Consider the following 21,230-nt stretch of genomic DNA (forward strand, 5'->3'; position numbering starts at 1 on the left):
GGGGAGAGGAAGGGCTGGGGGAGAGGAGCAGCTTAATATTTCAAGCCTTAAGTGGAGCACTTTGGAGAACGCTGGTGCACGAAGGACCTCTGCCTCCCTCCCCGTTTCGATTGCAAAAAGACACACAGAGAGAAATAGTTCCCCAAATATATGGATAGGCAAAAGAGGAAATGGGGCAGCTTTCGGCTCCCTGTTTCTCCACACCCCCCTTCTTAAACCCAGACTCCCTTTCGCAGCGACGTCGACTTTGTGCAACTTTGCCACCCAAAGTGACTTCTTAAGGGGGGGGGGGGAGAGAGAGAGCGAGAGAGCGGGGTGGGTCTGTCTAAAAACGAGAAGTGACCGAATGGGAGCCTCGGGGAGGCGAGCGCAGAAAGGCAGCGAGAAGCCCCTCTCCCGGGAGCTCGCAGAGGCGGAGGAGACGCGATTGGAGGCGATGGAGCTGGAGGAAAACTCCGCTTAGGTCAGCGCAGCAGTCTCGGCCGCCGCGCGTCCACGCTGCTCAGCCCCAGGCGCCCACTCCGGTCTATGCCGGCTGCTACGGCGGCGTCGGCGGCTGCTTTCCCTGGCTGCAGCCGGGCGCTGCTCTGCCTTCCTCCTCCGGGGCTCTGGGTTCGCGCAGGCGGCCGCCGCCTCCGCCCCTTGGGCAAGTGGCAGCCCTAAGGCCAGGCAACGTCGTCTCCTAGCGGCCGAGTTGGCGAGCAGACGCCGAGGGAGTGCCTTTCCCCGCCGCCTGGCAGCAGCCGGCGCAGGGAGCTGTCCAACTTTTCAGCAGCAGCAGCAGCAGCAGCAGCAGCCCGGTAGTGGCGCAAGGCGGGCTTGAGCAGGCGAGGCGAGGCGAGGCGAGGCGAGGGCAGGCGCGCAGGCAGGCAGCCCCGCCGCCGTTGCTTAGCGAGCGCGCCCGGCGATCAGCGAAGGAGCGCGTCTGCAGCTCGGCAAGCGGCAAGGACAGCGGGTGCGCGGCGCTTCTGTTCGCCTTTTGCCCCGTTGGCGGCGGCGGCGGCGGCCCCAGCATGGAGGCTGAGGAGAGCCGCCCCAGCCTGGTCGAAGCGGCGGAGCCCGGCGGCGGCGGCGGCCCCGGCGACGGGAGCCCGGCGGCGCCCAAGCATTTGTGGCGCCACGAGCACCACTGCCGCTACCAGCTCCGCCAGCAGCACCACTTCCTCGTGCACCAGCCGCAGGCGCCCCAGTGCCCGCCGCCGCCGCCCGCGCCGCTGCCGCCGCCGCCGCCCGCCCCTCCTCTCCCTACAGCCGCCCGGGGTCGCGTCGTCGGGGGCAGCGGCGGCGGCAGAGTGAGGCACCGGGGCTATTCGGACACGGAGCGCTACCTGTACAGCCGCGCCATGGACCGCGCGTCCTTCGCCCTGGAGACCGGCCACCGGCCCGGCCTGAAGAAATCCAGGATGTCCTGGCCCTCGTCCTTCCAGGGCTTCAGACGGTACGCGGGAGGGGCGCGGGGAAGGGGCTCTGCGCGCCCAGGGTCATTTCAGCCACCCTCCTCCATCCCACCCCTTCCGACAGGTGAGGGAAGAAGGGAGGAGGATCCTTGGACGGAGCGCGCGGGGGGGGGGCGTTAAGTTGTAGAGAGGGCGTTGGGTGTTTGTGGGGGGGAGTATCCCCCCAGGGGAGGGGAGCTTTAAGGGTCGCGGGTCAATAGAAAGGGAGCATGGGGCGGGTGCAAGCATGGGAGAGACGGGAAGCCAGGGGTAATTGACAGGGCCGTAGGGGGAGAGGGCACGGGGGTGGTATCGAGGGGGTCATTGGGGGGAGGTGGGGGGATTTGGGAGGCAGGCAGTGAGGGAGGAATGATGCCACCGGGAACCGGAAGATGAAGCACAAGAGGGCGGCTGGATGTGGTGCTTGGAGTAGTGGGCACTAGCTTGGGCACTGGGTGCGAATTAGGGTAGGGGTCTGGTTGATCTGGGCAATCCTTTGACGTTGTCTGTTGACCCCCAGATCTTTCTTGCTCATAGTAGGCCCAGGCTAAAAGGGGCTGGGGTAGAGGTAAGCGGGGTTGAATCCAAGCAAACTAGTTTCCCCTTGCCTTGCAAGTAAGGCAAGTATCTTTTAAAAGACTCAGGAACCAAGCACGTGGGTGATTTGAGGTGGAACTGTGTAGTAATACTCCCCTGGTATCTGGTGCTGTGAGCAAGTCCACAGCAAAGGATCCATCTATCCTTCTCCATCTTCCCTCCAGTCCCCTCAACCGCTTCATATGCACGCATCACTTTATGAAAACATTTCAAGGATAACCTGCTTTTTATTACAGTGAGTCCTCTGGGATTTCAGAGGGGTCTGAAAGGGACGGAGAGGCACAGTTCTGCACTCCCACACATGGTATCAAATTATTGGCGGTTAATTTGGTGGGAGAGCTTCATAAATTGACCCTTGATTAGATGCAGTTAATTGATTTCCAGAAAGAGATCTGAAGCAGGGAAAGGGCCGCTGAATTGCTTCCTATGGAGTGAACTATAGGTTGTGTTGTTGTTGCTGCTATTACATGGTGACTGACAGATCACAGAGTGACATCACTGTTTAAGAACAACTTCCTCTTGCAATCAGTCAGCAGGAGAGCTGCTACTGGCAGGCGACAACAGCTCCATTTATGATCTCTGACTTTGTTTGCAGTAAGCAGGTCCATGCCATTTTCTAGAGTGTACATTACAGAGCAGTAGAATGAGGGAAATGGGATATTAATTTTTCATTGGGGTAGCTGCCTTGATTTATATATAATCTGGGTTAACGTGCTCTTACAGCACTCTGCACGGGAGGCACAAATACCAGAGTTGACATTTCAAATTGCATCGCACGCCGCACACATCTCTGCTACAAACTCGTGACCTTGTTCATGGTGGTGTCATTGTGCCCCTCTGGTAAAGGGGGAAGCATCGCTTGGATAAGGCAATTCCCTAGCACTCTCTTTCTACGTTGCTACAGTCGTTTTTAAGATGAAACATTCAGTGATGCAAAGAATCCAGTCCTTGTGGTTATTAGCATTAGTGATATCATGTTGCTGTTATTTCCCTCCTCCCCCAAACTGTAATTTCATATCCACATCACTAGTGTGATCTGTAGTGGGTGAGGGTGTCTGGTGGAAAAACTCAGAGAGAGACTTAACAAAGTCTAAATGCTGAGATTAGGCACACTGCTTAGTGCACACTCACCTAGGAGTAAGCCCTGCTGAACTCTCTGAGCCTCTCTCTTACTTGGAAATCTGTGTGCATAGGATCATTCTGAAATAAATAAATGCTTTTATTAGAATTATAATTACATGGAGTTTAAACCTTCTGGGGACAAAAGAAGATTAATTGTGGAAAGCTTGTGACACAGTGCTTTCAAGAATAATCCATATTGGCTCTTAAACCAAGTGCTCAGTATTTTCTGCAGGTATTAATCCTCCAGTTAATGACAGCGTAATAAATTAAAATGTTGATATTTACTGTTTCTTTTGTCTTGTTGGAGTTTTAGAACTCAGTCCCTTTTCCAAATTAGGGCTGCAGGTGTGTTAGCCAGTGTGTGTCATTGACTTCATCTTCCTTTACGGCTCCATCTTTCACCAACTTTGTAAAATAATGTTTGTTGTGTATAAAAATGAATTGATATTTATGGAAAACACATTTCAAAGGCAATACTCCTAACTTTGAAATGTAAAATGTACTCACGCATTCAAGACACTCTATAAATTACACAAAGCTTTTCTCCAAAACTGAGACATTTTAAAAAATAATTTAAAACACACAGCATTTGGACTTCTTCAGATTTCAACCAGCAAAGGCATATTTAGAAGTTTCTTACGAGTCAAGGTGCTTTGTATTTTTTTATATTTTTAGTATAATTTATAACCTTTAATAAAATACCTTACTTTTTTAAAGTTGTATGATCATTTGCAGAAATGATCAGAATATTGTTCACTTTTTTATGTCCGTCAGGACAAGCTGTTGAGTAGCATAAATTAAAATGGTTGTTTGTTTTGCTATAAATTCGTAAAAGAACAACCACACCCACACTCTGTATATAGTGACCTATAGAAACGACGTAGATTATATAGGTCTTGAAAAAATGCTATATGCTGATGACTTTAATCACTCAGGTGAGACAAGCATTCATTATGCATATAATAGCGAGGGGGAAAACTGGTTATGAGTTATTTTGAGGTCAAATGGAGCCTTCCACACATTTTGAAGAGCGCAGCTATGATTTAAGTGTACACCTTAAAAAATCCAAGTGCGACTGTTGCAAACAAGTGTTTGAAAACTTGAGTATCATACTCGTATACTTGTCAGATAACTTAGTTTGGCTACACCATAAGAACTGAGTTAAGGTGGTGGAAAATATTGGTTTGTTTCTGAGAAAAGTGTGAAACAACCTTATAGAACAATTTAAGATGAAGTTGTCTGTGGAATTGTCTCCACCTGTTTGCAGAAAGTTCATTCCTGCACAAAAGCATTCTGCAAAGACACGGAAAGTAAAAGCCAAAAATGTTGAAATCTGAAGCAAATTAAATGGCAACATCTTAATGCATGTGATGACAAGGAGAAAAAATTTTAAAAAAAAATTTCCTTCCAGTAGCACCTTAAAGACCAACTAAGTTAGTTCTTGGTATGAGCTTTCGTGTGCATGCACACTTCTTCAGATATCTGAAGAAGTGTGCATGCACACGAAAGCTCATACAAAGAACTAACTTAGTTGGTCTTTAAGGTGCTACTGGAAGGAAAAAAATTTTTTGTTTTGACTATGACAGACCAACACGGCTACCTATCTGTAAGGAGAAAAAATGTTGAACCTCAAATGCTTTAATTTGTTTTCATCACAAACAAGAACCAAGATCACTTCATGGGAGCTCCTTGTCATTAAATGGAATGTCTTGACTAAATAAATGTGCTTGGCATGTGCCCTGCACCCAGAGAGACAACGTTGCTACAGGTGGACTGCAGTCTACAGGCTAGAGGTTACCAGGATCGGAATGCAATGGCTATAGGTCTGTTTCTGATTCTGCTTCACTGGCATACCATCTTGAACTAGCAGATTAATCTCCTCTTGTCTCTTATTTTCTCACTCATGAAACTTAAGTGGCTATGCTAAAACACATCCATTTGTAACAGGATGCATGTAGATTGCAAAATATATAATTGCAATTTAGCCTTGGGTAGAACTGGCATTGAAGAGTGTGCATTCTGTGGGCAGATTACTTTCAGTCCTAAACATATACAAAGCAACAGGATGTCTCTGTGTGACTGGGGACTTACTGAAATCTACAAAGCCTGCCTTTCCACATTTCCCCAATTTTGGCCAAATGATGGTGCCCCATAGATTTGTAAAAACAGTAGCTCTCCCCCCCCCCCCCGGTAATTCAAGCACTGGCCATTTTAGTCAGATATATGAAGACACAACCTGGCTCCAAAGTAGTCCTTTCATGCTCTGCAAGCGTTTTTATCCAGCAGAGAGGCTCTTGCTTGTGAAAGGGGAAACAATTCAGCGATTCCCCTTCAGCCTCCTGCCCCAGCCAACTCAGATGCTGTTCTAGAGGGTCCTCAAACCTTCAAGAGCAGATTTGCAAGGGTGCAGAGGCTGTAGGGGACATTGGGGAAAATCTATCTCCCAGCCCCCCAGCAGGAGATTTCCATGAGTAGAACTCTACTCAGGGACTCTCTGGATCCAAACAAGCATTTGCATTATGCTGAACCTCTATCTACTGCAGTTAAAGCAGCTGAAGTTATTCCATGATTATGGGAGTCAACGTGGTACAGTGCTTACTGTGAAACAGGGCCTAGATCAGTGAGAAATAGATTCAAATCTCTGCTCAGTTACAAAGTATATGGGGCGGGGGGAAGGGGAACCTTGGGCCAGTCACTCTCTCTCAGCCTAACCTACACTACAGGGCTGTTGTCAGAATAAAAGGGGGGAAATAACATGCATTGACCTAAACTCTTGTGAAGAAAATAAGGGATAAAGATTAGATAGGATTTTGTAATGGGCTAAATAAAATGAATACATAAGCTGTAATCCAATTGCACTCATATTTGGAAATAAACCCAGTAGATTTTGCACTGTTTTACATGCTTCTGAGAAAAACCAAACCACTATGCATTTGAATTCTTCATTTATTTTACACGCCAGACTTAGAATTCTGTTACAATGTGGGAGGTGTCAAATAACTCAGGCCCTTTTGATGGGCTTGATGTCTTAAATTCACGGTTTACTTAAGAAAGAATACTTGGTTTTAATAACATTTTGGTCAGACCTTCGTGATCACAGCAGAACAAAAATAATGTGGGAAGAAAATGGGTATATTTTTCCTGTAAAGAAGTCCTGTGTTTGACTCAGATCTAAGAGCCCACTTCGTTAGCAGTGCAGAGGAGTGCTGATTTTCTAAAGCAATTCCTTCTCTGCTCATCGTTTAACCACTTAGGTATAATGCTCAGGTATGATACTGGTATGAGGCTCAGGACTTGGAAGGAGAAGCAAAGGAATGAGCCAGAAGGATGCCTGCACAGAGCAGGAGTATTCTTTAGGGCAGTGATAGCCAACGTGGTGCCTTTGAGATGCTGTTGGATTTCAACTACCAGTGTTGGTGGGCGGGGGGAGGGGCATGTCCATTAAGGATGACAGGGCACTTCCTCACCAACCTGAGTTTACCCATGACCAGCCCCCACCTGCCTACCTTTTTACAACCAGTTAAGCTGGCTGCAAACTTTGTCCTCCTCGGTCTCAGTTTTGCCCTTGTAGAACTCAGCAGGAAGAAAGATGGGAACAAACCTATAATTAGTTGGCTGCACGTATCACTGGCTCTGGCTCCACCTACAAACTACATTGATAGTTGCAAGTTTCCTAATAACAAACATTTGTTAGTTGGCTTGTCCATCTCCTTCCTATGACCCATTTCCACCAGTAAAATGTTCAAAATCTTCCATGTTTACAAGAACCACCAAGGTAAAGAATAATGCTTTTCTTTGGCACAAGCATTAAGGCAAGGTAGAAATGCTGATGAAAGGACTTACCGGTAAGCTTTGCTTCTTGCTAGAATTCCCAAGGAACGAAAGTGGCATACAAAGATTAGATCAGCATAAATATGTTTGCTCAAGCGTATTCTCTACTGACGGCAGTGCGGATGGCAGTGTAATAATCCATTAAACAAACAGGGAGTCCACTTGATTCTGTTTGTGGTCTAGATCAGTGTTTCCCAACCTTGTGCCTCCAGCTGTTTTTGAACTACAACTCCCATCATCCCTGACTAGCAAGACCAGTGACAAGGGATGATGGGAATTGTAGTCCAAAAACAGCTGGAGGCACAAGGTTGGGAAACACTGGTCTAGATAACTGTGTGGCCCAATCCTCTGTGTGTTTATTCAGAAATTAATCCCATTGAGTTGAATGAGTTCCAAGGAAATGTCTACTGATTGTAGCCTTGGTGGCCCTATTGATTGAATTAGTTTTCTTGTAGTATAGTTTCTGTAGTGTCTATTGTATTGTATAGTATTGTAGCATCTATTTCTAAGGGAACAAGAAAGGACTTGCTTCACTGTTTGTTTCTCCTGTTTCTCCTTGTCTCTCTATTGCTTTTCTGGTGGAAACTTGCTGTAAATATCTCCAGAAGCTCTAATGGTTTACAGTTGCTTTTCCATATTTTTACCATTGTTACTGGCACAGGTTCGGGACACAAACTTAGGTGACATCACCTATGTACATGGGTCTGAAATGGAGCAGTCTTGGCTGCCAGATTCTCTACTCCCTGTGCTACCAAATCTGCTGACTCAAAGAGGGAACTATAAGCATATGTCACCAAGACTGGAATACTGTAGTCCTACATACGGCTGCCTTTAAAAACTATTCAGAAACTTAAACTGGTACACAATGTAGCTGCCAGAATGCTTGTGGGAGGGGGCAAGTTCAAGCTTACTGATCATATTACACCAATACTCCCTGAAGCCTTGAATTGGTTTGGATCAGGTTATCTGAAGGATTGCCTGCATCTATTATGACCCTCCCAAGTCCCCCAAACTAGCCTTGAAGGTCCTGCTTTCTAGCCCAACATCAAGGTCTATCAGATTGCCACCTTCTCAGTGGCAACCCCACATTTCTGGAGGCACTCCTACCTTAGATATACATATGGCTTTGGGAACATCCTTAACAGCTTTTCTACTTTGTTCATAGTTTTATTAATGTGTGCTGTACATGCTGGCTGTTGGATGCTTACGTTTCCTCTTTGAGTTTTAGGATTGCTTCAGTTGTATCTACATCATTGGGCTTGTTTTTCCGTTTCTGTAAGTTGCCTTGGGAGGGACTCCCCCCACCCCTTGCTAAAAGGCACTATATTAATTGACTGACTGACTGCCTGAATGAATGAAGCCAGGTGCCTGCTGCTTTTGAGTGAAATCCAAGCAGGTGTCTGGGATGCAGAAGATAGCTGGTAGCAGGAGCTCTGGGCCAGGAACCAGTGACACAGCGCCTTGTAATGTACTGCTTTAGAAGCCTCCTGCGCTCATTAGTCTATCTCCCTGCCTGCCCTTTATCTAGCCTAACCCAACCTCATCTCAGAATGCTTACTCAGAAATAACTTTCTATCTTCAGCTACCTCCATCTGAGATTAACTGGTTCTCTTGTAATTTACAACTCATCAACTGTATGCTTAGGGAGAGCCTAGACTTCAGTTTTTATGTGAATGGGAGCAGAGTTTTTAGGGACTCTCCTCATGTTCCAGCATTGGTATGCACTCTCCTTGAGTGGTTTTGCCTGGCTAGAATGTATAATTGAACTCTGATAATGACTCTTACTTACCTGAGTGGGGGATAGAGAGGGGTGTGTGAGTGTGTGGAGAAACTAGCCTGCCATATGCAAAAATAATAGTTGCTCCATGCACCCACTGGCATGTGGCCCCAAGAAGGCAGTGTACCCCTCAAGTTGAGAAAGGTTCCCAAGTGAACACATGGCCGCCCAGAGATCAAGACCTCTGCATTCTTCCAAGGTCCTCTGTGGCTTAGCCCCAACCAGCATGAGACCAGGAGGACCATGCTGAGAACCTACATGGTGGCCATAAGCTCCTCTGAGAACCTGCATGCTCACACCAAGTTTGTTTTGGTTTAATGTCATGTGAGAACTGGGCCTATATTTGTTTGATGCAATGGACGACTTCTATAACCATGATGCACCCTGCGTATTTTGTTTATTTTGAAATTCCTCTTATATCTGCTTTGAACAAGGTCACCTATATTTTAATAACTACCATTGCCACCCATTTAAAGGAAGCCTAATTGATCAATTATGTGTGTTTTAGTTGATTAACCACTTAATTAGATTTAAATAAATATGCACATGAGTAAAAATTGCTTTGAAGCAAAGGGAATAATTGGGGTGTGGGGATTGTATCTAAGGAAGTTATACACAGGGTAGATCCACTGATATTAATGGACCTAATTTAGTCATTTCCAAAGTTCCAGTAGGTCTACTGTGAGCATGACTAACACTGGATAGAAACCCCCTCCCTTTTCTTTTTTAGATGAAGCACATGTGTTGGATCAGATATTGTTTTACAAAAGTCATTCCCTCCCCTGTGAGGAAAGAAAGAATCTTTTAAAGCTGTTGAATGTCCTCTGCTTCCAGGGCTTTTTTCAGCCAGAACTCCCCGGAACTCACTTCTGACACTTGTCAGGTGAGCACCATTGCCATTCTAAGAGAACGAGGGAGGTGTTCATGATGAGTTCCAGCACCTCGTTTTCTAGAAAAATAGCACTGAGTATGCCCGTAACAAATAAGACCACCATCACCCCCCAAAATAAATCTCCTGGCTGATTAATCAGGGAACCATATATTTTTAAGCCAATTGATCTAACTAATATGGCAAAACTCAGCTAACAATGGCTAAAGCTTTCATACTTCCCTGCTTTGCAGACTAGTTTGAACATTTTATCAAATACTGATAACTGAATTGGTTTGTGGTTTCAGTATGAATACATGCTTCATTTCGTTTCACTTTATATATTGATTTACTGCTTAATACCAGAACAGTCTCTAAACAGTTTTCAAATAAATAGCATTTGTTATATGCTATAGTTATATGCTAGTGTATATACAATCTATATCTCAAACAATGAAACTAAAACACAGCAATACCAGGTAGTTGTTGTTGTTGTGGTAGTAGTAGTAATAATAATACATTTTGAGTCAGGCAAATAACTCAGTTGCCTGGCCACCAAGTAAGTACCTGTAAGAAGGATAAAAGATATATGTCTCTTGATATATGTCTCTCCCCTTTTCCTCCTCCCTTCCTTTATGATGCTCTTCATGCCAAGGCAGGGGTTTTACAGGGCAGTTCACGGAACAATATTACGAAGTGTCTGATCAGCTGCCTTGCCTGGAAACTGTTCTATTGTTTTATGCCTATATACTGGAGTAAGACATTCAGCCTACCTACTGCCTATGAATGCTTTTCCATTAATTTTTCCAGGACTAATTTATGAATAGTCATGGGGCAACACCCACAATTATTAAAGTAATATACATAAAGATTTTTTTTTTTATTAACAAAACTCACTGTTATAGTTTGTAGCTTAAGGAGTATGTAATATTTATTGAAGACATTAAAAACTGAAGGGCTATGAATGCTGAAGCAGTCACTGAAAGAAAAGTTTAAATTAAAAGCAGTAATGTTCTGAAGTATCTGTGCTGGCTGCTTGAATCCTCTTTTATGGGCAGTTGAGTTCATCACATTAATGTCACTGAAACTATTATTTCCCATCTCAGAAATATAAATGCAGACCTTTGGGGGACTAATATTGCTTGTCACACAAGATTTTATTAAGGAAATTATTTTCATGGCACGGATTCATACAATGTAACATGGCACTGTGCAATAGTATATACAATAAAATAGTGCAAAATGATTTACAATGACTGTCTGAGCAAAAAATTGAATAGGCTTGTCGACATAAAACTGGCTTCAAGAGAAACCTGAAAATCAAATCTGAGGGTGCCTGCCCAATTTTTACTGGAAGAGTGTTCAACAGCATGGGACCACTAAACGTCTGGCTTTTAGCAGAGGCCAGTCAAGCTACTGTAACAGGATGACCCTTACATCCTCATGGTTCTTCACTGGCTCAGTGGCAGAGAATGATTTGACTCTCTTCCCCCTCCCTCATGGAAACCCTCTTTCTTTCCACCCATTGCCCATTGTGGCAAAAGGGTTTGCTCACCCTCCACCCCAGTGTAGGGCTGGCTGCAAGATACTCTTTGTCACTTACTCTGAGGTAAAGCTGCCATTTTTATCCCTTTCTGGAACATGCAGGCAATTCAGGAAAATGGTCTACACTTGGCTTCTTTACAGGGCTTCCTTTACGCTCCATGAAACCAGGCTGATGTGTGCACTGACCTGGGTGAGGGTTGGGTAAAACCTATCAAGATTCAGTTCCAGGGTTCCAGTGAAATGCATTTATTTAAGAATCAAGACATTCTGAAGTAGGAGATTGCTTTTTGAAAGAAAAGAAAATACTTAATTACCCAGCTAACCTTTATTTAACAGGAAACCTAAAAATAGAAGAGATTATGTTTCGAAGCACCTTACAAGCAGATGAATGGAAGACACCCTGGGTTTTTGTGGTTTCAGATGTTGGCCTTGACTCTCTGCCAGGCTCACAAAGAACCAAGAGAATTGGGGAATCCCAGACAGAGGGAGAATTCACATGCTTCAATTTGCTTGCAGCGGCCATTTCTTCAGGCTGATTCTGCACACACCCTGATTAACTGAGTCATTGGGGTGGAGAGAAGAGGCATAACTTTGGATGTGGAATGATGAAGAGGTGCAGGCTCATTTTCAGTCAGGATAATTTGTTGTGGGTGCCACACACACTGCACAACAAAATATAGACCATGACCTATTCTACTGGCTACAAAGGAATGCTTTCTTTTAGGGCCAATTTCAGTGAGGGGAGGGGACACTGTGGGTTCCAGAGAAGGTCTCTCCAGGCACATGAGAAAATAAGAGCCTGCTGGATCAGGCCAGCAGCCCATTCTGTACCAGTGGTTACTGTGAAAAAAGCTGGTACTGTCACTGATTCTTTTCTCTTCTTTAGAAAGTTTTGTTGCTTTTATAATAAAACTACTTTGTTCAACTTTGGGGGGGAAACTGTAGAATGTTACATGCATACTTCAGTCACATATAAGAAGGCATACTGATCCGGGACACTGACAAATAACTGAATGTATCACTGAATGTATCACCAGTGCTTTAACTATCCTTGGCATAGCCTCTCCATCAGTAAGTAGCTGGAGGTCTGACAACGACATCACTTCTATTTACTTAGCTAAGTTATGGGAACCATGCATTGTCAAAATGATTGTGTTTAGCATGATCCCCAATAACCCTTCTCTGTTGTGTTAGATGCTCAGAAAGAGCCAGATCTCAAGCTTCCCCTTGCCATCCTGTCAGGGATGGACCTTTGGGGTCTTTGCAGTGAGAAACGATCTCTAAGCAGACAGCAGTAAACAGCACGGCAGTTATGTCTTTCTGTGTAAGAGGAGGGTCTAGATCAGCGTCTAGTGACAGAAGGACCAAAGCAGGGTTTGGGCTCAATGACTTACCAATAATATTAGAAACAACCTCAAAAATACTCGGCCAAAACCCAAGGATAATTCTGTGGGAGAGTTTCTCCTCTCCATGGATAAACTTGGTGAAATGGTTTGCTGCTCCCCCATTTTGTCTGCCCACAAATAGGCTGGATAATTTCAAGAGGCTGTTTCTGCACAGATCTACTTTAAATCTTCAAAGCAGATTGAATGACTCAGCTCAAAGGAAGGGGTGTTAGCTATACCCTGGATTCTCTGTTGATGACAATGGGAATAGAACTTTCTCTTGATTGTACTCTTATATATTGGCTGATACATGCAATCATATCCAATTGCCTGAATTACTAACCGTGTTGAGAACCCTGCTTGTCAATTTTGTAGTCAAAAAGGAACCAGCAGATAAACTGATTTCTGTTGCTTCTCTTCCTGCCTGAGGCTTCAGCATCGTTCATCATTTCCACTCAATGATGACATTGATGTAAATATACTAACTGAATCACAAGTGAAATCCATAAATCTAGGTCTCATTTCTCTAATGAGATTTCTATCACACCCTGGTACACTGTAAAATAGGAATGGATGTGAGGGAAAATGTACATTGAAAGGAGGTAAACGCACACATAAAAATCCGCAGTTTCTTTGAAAAGTGAAACCTGTTTAACATGGAGAATTGTGTTTTAATCATTCCCTTTTAGTGTGTATAGGGTTGCAGCCTTATTGTATTGGCTCTATTCTTCCGGCATATTAACTGTTCCTTGGCTAGAGATAATTATACTCTGCAAGCTGTTGCATGCAATACATGAAGGGTATTTTGTCTTCTTTTCTTCATGCGGAAACTCCTGCAAACTGAATTGATAACATCACAAACTTTATTCTTGAGACCTGGGAGCCTTCACAGTGTAATGAACAACCTCTCTAGAAAGTCAGCTTTCCAGGAGCTGGCATCCTGGGTCCTACTTTCATCCAAACTAAAGAAGAACAACATCTATAGGTCAGTTTATTACTGTGATGAAACAGGAAATTAATTGTTCAGTTGCGACAAACTGACCGTATACTCAACATTCTAAACTGAGTGGATTTGCCGGGGTGTGTGTGTAGATAAAGTCCATGCTGTAGCCTGAGAAGAACGGGGAACCTTCCTAAATTATAAACTCACCTTTTCGTTAATCATTTTTCTGAATTAGATTGCAATCCCAAGACGTTTACTTGAAAGTATTTTTTATTAAAATCAGTAGGACTCACTGCCAAGTAGGTAAATGCACTTAAAATCATGGCGTGAAGCGAATTGATTATTTCAGAAGCCACTTTCCTTTGCTGTGTCCTCAGGATCTGATGTGTCATTAGCATGCTTATACACTCTGTCCTGTCTATTGGTAGAGGATAGGTAACTTGCAAGAGTATTACCAATTTAATACCATGAATAATCAAAAGAGGAAGCAAAAGGTTTTAGTCTCCTCATGCTGAACCTGAGGAGGAGAGGGCAAGGAGCAGCTAGCAAGCCTGACTCTAGCATAGGCACATTCCAGTCATCACAAACCATCATTTATTATGATGTCTGAATTCAACCAATCTGTCAATATACATTTCATCTCCTTGGGGAATTGTTGCTTTGGTGGCTAACGAATGCATCCAAATAGAAGAAATCAATTCTATTCACAGTCAAATAGAAGAGGGCTTTATGCTGAAAGTTTCTCTGGCATCCCTGGAGTCCTTTACAGTCCTTAAGTTCACTTAAGATATGGACTATGTTTTTAAAAACCCAGTGTATGCTAATAATCTTTAAAAGCTAGCCTTGTTTTATTCCTTTTTGTAAAGCACCTCTTCTCATATTTTAAAAGTAGCTGTCATTTGCTAAGCACTACCCAGCAGTGATGGAACAAGCACAGCAAGTACAGAACTGGCATGCATGGACTACCAGCACAATCAGCTGGTATTAATACAATTCCCCCTCTACCCAATTATAAATCTTAGCCTGCAGGCATATCACACTGGGCAATGAGGCACTCAGATTTCATAGGAGCGATACACTAAGATTAGGATTGGTTTTACTTGGATAGAAGACCACCAAAAGAGACATATTTAAAGGAATATGCAGTGTGCATGGCTGCACTAAAAATGGGAGGAAATAAAGCTTTTAGAACCGTTTCTTTACGTGGGTTTCAAGGGCTTTCCTGTTGATATCAAGCCTAGTGTCTGGACTCAGCATGTACAGGCAAATGCCATGACCCACAGAGACTAGACAGCTCACCATTGCTGCTGGCCTCCCTTTTATCCTGCCCCCCCCTCCAACAGCCTGGCACAGCAAAAAAGAGGTGCCACATGTGGAGGCTGCAACTGCCACTATCTGAATTTTCACAGCATGTCTCTGGAACCAAGTGTAGGGCCCAGAAGCATTCTGGGAAAATTAGCAAGGCAACCGCTACAGGCATCTCACTCAGTGTTCCTCTTCAGAGCACTGGACTTCACTGCCACACAACCCTCCACTTCCTGGTAAGCTATCTTATTTGAAAGGGAGGCTACAACAGTGGTGTTATGATTATAATTGAAATGATCTCACCACAATAATAATGTATGCATCAGAGTAGTTGTACATAAGAGCTCTTCTGAAACAGATCAAAGACCAAAAGCGGGATAAGAAGGCAGAGTCTTCTCTATTGGTTGCTGTCCAGCAGCTGGTACTCAGAGGCATTCTGTTTCTGAAGTTGGAGACTGTGTGCAACCTTCATGGTTAGTAACCATGTATAGTTAATCCTCTATGAGTTCATCTAATTCACCGTTCACCAATCTGATGGGAATTGTTTGCAGACTGTTTGCATATGCAGGTTTGTGTGAATATCAGAAATGTGGTGACTTTCAGCCCTGAAGTTGGTAACCATACTACTAACCAAATTTAACATCATTTTATGATATGCCAAAAAGTAGATAGTGCATGCAATGGCACATCCAACACAGTCTGAAGTATCTAGAACTCAGATTGAGGCTGAAGAGGGCATGTGTGCAGCCATGCTACAGAACTAGTTTACACAACTCTATCTTCTTTTTAAGCAGCTATCTCATGTAATCAAAAGCATCCCGTGAACGAACCACATTTTGGTTACATTTTTCAAGACTGTATTGTTACAGAATTGTGGTCTGGAGGTTACCTGTTATTTTATATCTGTAAGATGAGATTCTGTAGAAGGAAAGGCAGCTGAAGTGGTGGAGCCAGTCTCCTTGTTAAGTTCATGGCTTATAGCCAAGTTTGACAAGTTATTTGCTTGACTAAAGCATACAAGTGACTGGTTGCCACAGAAACTATTAACTGGAGCTGCTTCTGTTGGATAAAAGAGACCTGATTTGCTCTCTGCACTGAATCCAAAGCTATGCTGTGACAGAAAGCTAGGCTAGACCAGAGTCTGGTGATGCAGTGCAGTGGAATTCCACCAGAGTGGAGTAGCTTAGAAATGCTGAGCTGGAAACCTCATCCTGATTGGCTGTGGGTATACAGCTAGCCAGAGGGGATGGAGACAGCACTTTGGGGGCGGGGGGAACAGCAGAGAGAGTTAGAGAGCTGGGGAAGTTGAGTGTTGGTTCTGGTGTTCAGCTGGTTCTATAGCTCCTGAGCTGTGTGTGTAAAATCTACTCTGAGGAGAAGGAAGCCTCTGAGCTTAGATTGAAAGACAGTGATCGGTGTCTTTTAAGAATATTCAGACAAGAGAAAACTGGAAAGCTGAGTTGGGGACGGGAGAAGTACAGGTGTGAGGAAACACTCTACTTGGGTCTCATTTCAGTTAGAAGGGGAGTGATCTTCTGGAAAGAGAAGAATCTCAAATCAGGACTGTGGAACTGGTGTCCCTCCAGATGTTGGATTTCAGCTACCTTCAGCCCCATGGCCAATGCTCTTGATGATGGGAGTTGCTGTCCAACAACATCTGGAAGGCAACAGGTTCCCCATTCCTTTTCGAAATCGAGGTAATAGATTGGGCAGGGGAATATGTGATTATGCATTGCCAATATTAGTAGTTTTTAATTAATGGTGCTGTTGACTATATATCTAAGAGCACAACCTTTAACTTTAGGCATAGTTGTATAGTTTATGGCTTTCTATTTTGCTGCTTTAAGAAAGTTACGACTTGCCCAGAGGACATGGTTAATGGGCAGTCTATACATGCATCATCATCTGAGGCTGCCAATAAAACAAAACAGGTTTTGAGTCAGAAATCAGCCTCTCTTTGTCTGTCTACCAGCTTCTTGGAATCCAGAAAATATAGCTTCTGCTAACTGAAAACTGAAAACCCTTAACATGGCTTTCTATGTTTATAGGATATTTGTCTGCACATCTCATGACCTGCTTTAGGAACAGTCTCCTGTTCTAGCATATAGGGCAGAGCTTGTCTTATCTATTCCACAGACATGGTTTTGAGGGTGGATCTGCTGACTGAGCCAATGGAAGTTGCAGTCCGAAACATGTTTGTGAAGAGTCTCTGTGGCAGATCTTAATAACCGGGCAGGTATACGTGGGAGGAGGTGATCCTTCAGGCAATCTGGCCGCAAGCCATTTCAGGCTTTAAAAGTTAATACCAGTCCTTGGAACTGGCCCAGGAACAGTCTAAGCTATTGCATTGGCTGGGGGCAATAATACAAAGCTGGAAGTATTTCGCTCATTTTATGTCCTTGATTGCAATTCTATATTCTTTGCATTAGTTAGCAAACTTACTTTCTTGGTTAAGTAAACTTGTTCGTTCTGATCAAGGGGCATTCTAATTCATCCTTTACTTGTCTCCATTTGTTCTTTCAGCCAAGTTAAATGAAGAGTTTTTGTAGGACTGATAGGTGGTTAGAGATTGAAATATTGAAGAATTGTAATAACTTGCTACCTGACCAAGATCTCTCAAATGAAGCAACTGTCCATCCCCACAATGTATTAAGGATCTACTTCTCTTTAACCTAGCAGATGGTGGCAGATGCTACTTTTACCCAATAGCTACAATCTGCTTGTCATCTACACCCATTCTCTCTTCACTTCTCTATGTATAAATGATAACTAATACTCGTATTAAATTCCTCTAGCACCTGGTGTGGGAAATCTCTAGGGTTGCAAGGGGCCTTTGGCCTAATTGCTGAGGTCCTCTAGAACATCAGAGGAGTTCTGTTAGATCAGACTAAAGTTCCTTCTAGTCCAACACCCTGTTCTCATAGCAACCAACTAGATGCATAAGGGAAGGCCCCAAGGAGGACCCAAGTACAAAAGCACTCTCCCCACCTGCAAATGATCAATTCAGATCTCTTGAAAGAACAATATGTGTCTCTCCCAGCAAAAGGGCAGGGCAGAAGGACAGACCTTCCAAGTTTTCCTATTTTCCAGGGACAGTCCTGCTTTTCATTAGGACCTTCCTATTTTTCATTGGAGAAATGCTGGAGGGAGAAATGTTGGAGGGGACGTCTCTATTTCCATTGGAGAAATGTTGGCGGATATGGAAAAGACAGAGAGCTTATTGCTGTTAATATTTTATATTAATCATTGGAAGTTGCCCAGGGTGGGCTGGGGTTTCCCCCAAAAGGTGGCTTATGGAAAAATAAACATCCTTAGTTTTTATATATCTATATTAGATATATATTTTTGGAAAATTCAATAAGCACATTTTTATATAAATATAAAAGGTATATCTAGTCCTAAAAGCAAAGCTGGATCCAACTGGACAGTCATTTAAACCAGATGATCTTCTGGGATACCAGGTTCTAAGAGGAGGAAGGAAAGAAGAATATATAAAGGGCTCCTTGGATGCCACAATTATTTATCCATCTCTCTAGTTCATGCAACTTTTGTCTCAACTGTCAAATGCTATCAAATGTTGACTGCTGCATGTCAAACACTGTTCAGTACTGATTGTTGTGGCATGCCAGCTGTCAGGTACAATAGCAAAAACTGGCATATTCCGATTGCCAAGGCTGAATATCAATTGTTTGCCAAAATTCTGCAGAGCCATAGAATATTTTTTCAGACATACACTGTTCAGAAAGCAGTTTGCAGGATAGACAATACAAACAAACAAACAAACAAACAAACAAACAAACAAACAAACCCATAACAATACATTACAATACAACATTATCATTTCAACTGTAACAGTTCATTTAAAACAGAGCTTTCCAAACTGTGTGACACGGCATGTTAGTGTGTCAGCTGCAATGTATAGGTGTGTCACGTGAATGCTTCCTGCACTCCTCCTGGGGCTAGAAAGGGGTTAGTTTAACCTCCAGTTTGCTAGTAAAAATGAATTGCTGTGTTGCAAAATGATGCATGTCTAAAAAGTGTGTCACCAGCATGAAAAGTTTGGAAATTTTAAATGAGCATAAAGCACACACAAATAGAGGTCAGCTAACCGTATGAGAGGGACAGAGCCTAGGGCTTGCTGATCAGAACCACAGAGCCTAGGGCTTGCTGATCAGAAGGTCAGCAGTTTGAATCCCCACGACGGGGTGAGCTCCCGTTGCTCGGTCCGTGCTCCTGCCAACCCAGCAGTTCCAAAGCACGTCAAAGTGCAAATAGATAAATAGGTACCGCTCCAGCGGGAAGGTAAACGGCGTATCTGTGCACTGCTCTGATTTTCCAGAAGCGGCTTAGTCATGCTGGCCACGACCTGGAAGCTGTACGCCGGCTCCCTCGGACAATAAAACGAGATGAGCACCACAACTCCAGAGTTGTCTGCGACTGGACCTAACGGTCAGGGTCCCTTTACCTTTTTAACCATATGAGACATACATTAAGAAATCCATTCAACAATTCATAATGAAGAGTTCTTGCAATGAAATATCTTGCCCACAAGGAACCAACAACAAAAGAGTGGGGGGGGGTTTAAATTAACCATCAGACACTTCAGACAGGCCACCCTTAAGCAGAAAGCGATCCAGGGTTCCGGCTCCTGTGGCAGCAAAGAGGGCCCCCATCCTCATGGCAACTCTCCTTTTACACTGCCTTGAGATTCCAAGAAAGACAAAATGGAAAAATCATCAAACCCTGCAGGGAGAATTTGTGGGGCATTATTTCATTCAAAGCAACCATTCATGTTGGGCACGTGTCAGATGGGCACATGAAGGGGCTGAGGTTCACAGAGCTTTCCTGTAAAATTTGCTAGATTTTACAGGAAAATCTAGCAAATCTGTGAGATCACTTCCTTTGTCTGACTTGGCAGGAAGCTGTAACACTACATCTGCCCTTCCTTCCTGGGCAGCCTCCTCTTTCTTCATCATGCTTTCAAAGTGACCACAAGTGCATGTCAGAGCTCTGCAGCTCAGGCATCGTTCTTGAACTTACGTTTTCTCCTTTTGTAACTTAGATAGTTCTTATAAACCCACCTTCATCTTCTTACTGTAGTTGCTGCTTTGAAATCTAGATTATGTAAGTAAATACTACTTTTATTTCTCCACAAAACAATGTGTATGTGATTGTTGTTTTTATGGGATAGAAAAGGGGTAATACCAGCAGAATCCAGTCTGGCTTAAAACGTCCTGGGCTATTGTTTCTAGAAGGTTAAATAAACATTGTCTTAACTTCCAAGTTTAAGCTGCAAAGGATGGTACCCTGCAGATCTCACCAACACAAGCAAGGAAGGATAATAACTAAACAATATATCCTCTCCTAGTGTCTAAATCAATTTCTACAGAATTTGGAATGGAAGTGGGATTCAGTTCTGCCTTATTCTGTCTATTGAATCTGTGCCCAGGTCCCGATTTCCCTTTCATCTTACCTTTTTCTCTAGCCCCAAGCTAATCAACACTGATTAACCCGAAAGAACTGGACTTGCCCCCCTCCCCTGGCTTGTTTATAACCAAGAATGATCACTAACTTTCACAGCCAGAGAATGACATATCACAAGCCAAGCCCTGGAACATCAGCCCAGCTTTCATTGCACTCGCAGTTCAAAATTTTAGAAAATGCTTAATCAAATCCTTCATTGACATGTTCAGTATTTGCCATGCTCTGCCAGTTTTGTCAATTTTGCTCATGGGTGGCCACATTTTTAGCCAGACATGCAACAGGATATATTTTCCATCCTAATAGAGGCGAATGATGAAAATACATAGAATTCAATATATATCCTAATGGCCTGAGCACATCAGCAAGGGGGAATGATGCTTACAGAAATTATTTGCACCATCTGTGCCTTTCTGTGTCTTAGTTTTCATTGGAAATCTTTCATTGCCTGTTGCTTAGGCCTATTTGTGTGTGTCTGTGCTTCTGCACTACAATGGTGTTTTGTTTTGTTTTGTTTTGTTTTGTTTTTTGTTTTGTTACGGAAGGGTAATTGCTTAGTGGTGAAGCAAATGTGCTGCATGCAGAAGACCCCAGCTTCCATCCCAGGCATCCCTGGGCCAGGTTGAGAAACTTTCCATTGGAAACTCTGGAGAGTTACTGCCAGTCGATCTAGGCCAGCTTTCCTCAACCTGGTGCCTTCCAGATGTTTTAGACTACAGCTCGCACCAGCCCCAGCCAGCACAACCATGGGCGAGACTGGGGAAGGCTGATGTAGGCAGCACTGAGTTAGATGGCCCAATGATCTGACAACAGTACAAAGCATCTTCCTATGTCACTTCCTTCCACCAGTGCTTGAAACGTCCCTGCATTGATGCATTTTACCACATTGTGAGAAATCCACTCTTCTTTCATCAGAACAGCCTCTTATTGATGTTTTACC

The 21,230-nt window shown here is 43.8% G+C and overlaps 1 protein-coding gene across 3 annotated transcripts in view; it reads left to right on the plus strand.

Moving 5' to 3' along the window:
* PDE4D (phosphodiesterase 4D) overlaps positions 1-21,230 on the plus strand; it is a 645,912-nt gene that overhangs the window by 212,645 nt on the left and 412,037 nt on the right. Inside the window, exon 1 of one of the 3 annotated variants that reach the window (XM_079995474.1) lies at positions 688-1,438. The exons of the other annotated variants lie outside the window; for them this stretch is intronic. Within the exon in view, the coding sequence (XP_079851600.1) occupies positions 1,014-1,438 (425 nt within the window). The 5' untranslated portion in view covers positions 688-1,013. Of the gene's footprint in view, positions 1-687; positions 1,439-21,230 lie in introns of those variants that run through there. 3 annotated transcript variants of the gene reach the window in all.

This window comes from Podarcis cretensis, assembly GCF_951804945.1.
Source record: "Podarcis cretensis genome assembly, chromosome: 11".
NCBI classification, from domain to species: domain Eukaryota; kingdom Metazoa; phylum Chordata; class Lepidosauria; order Squamata; family Lacertidae; genus Podarcis; species Podarcis cretensis.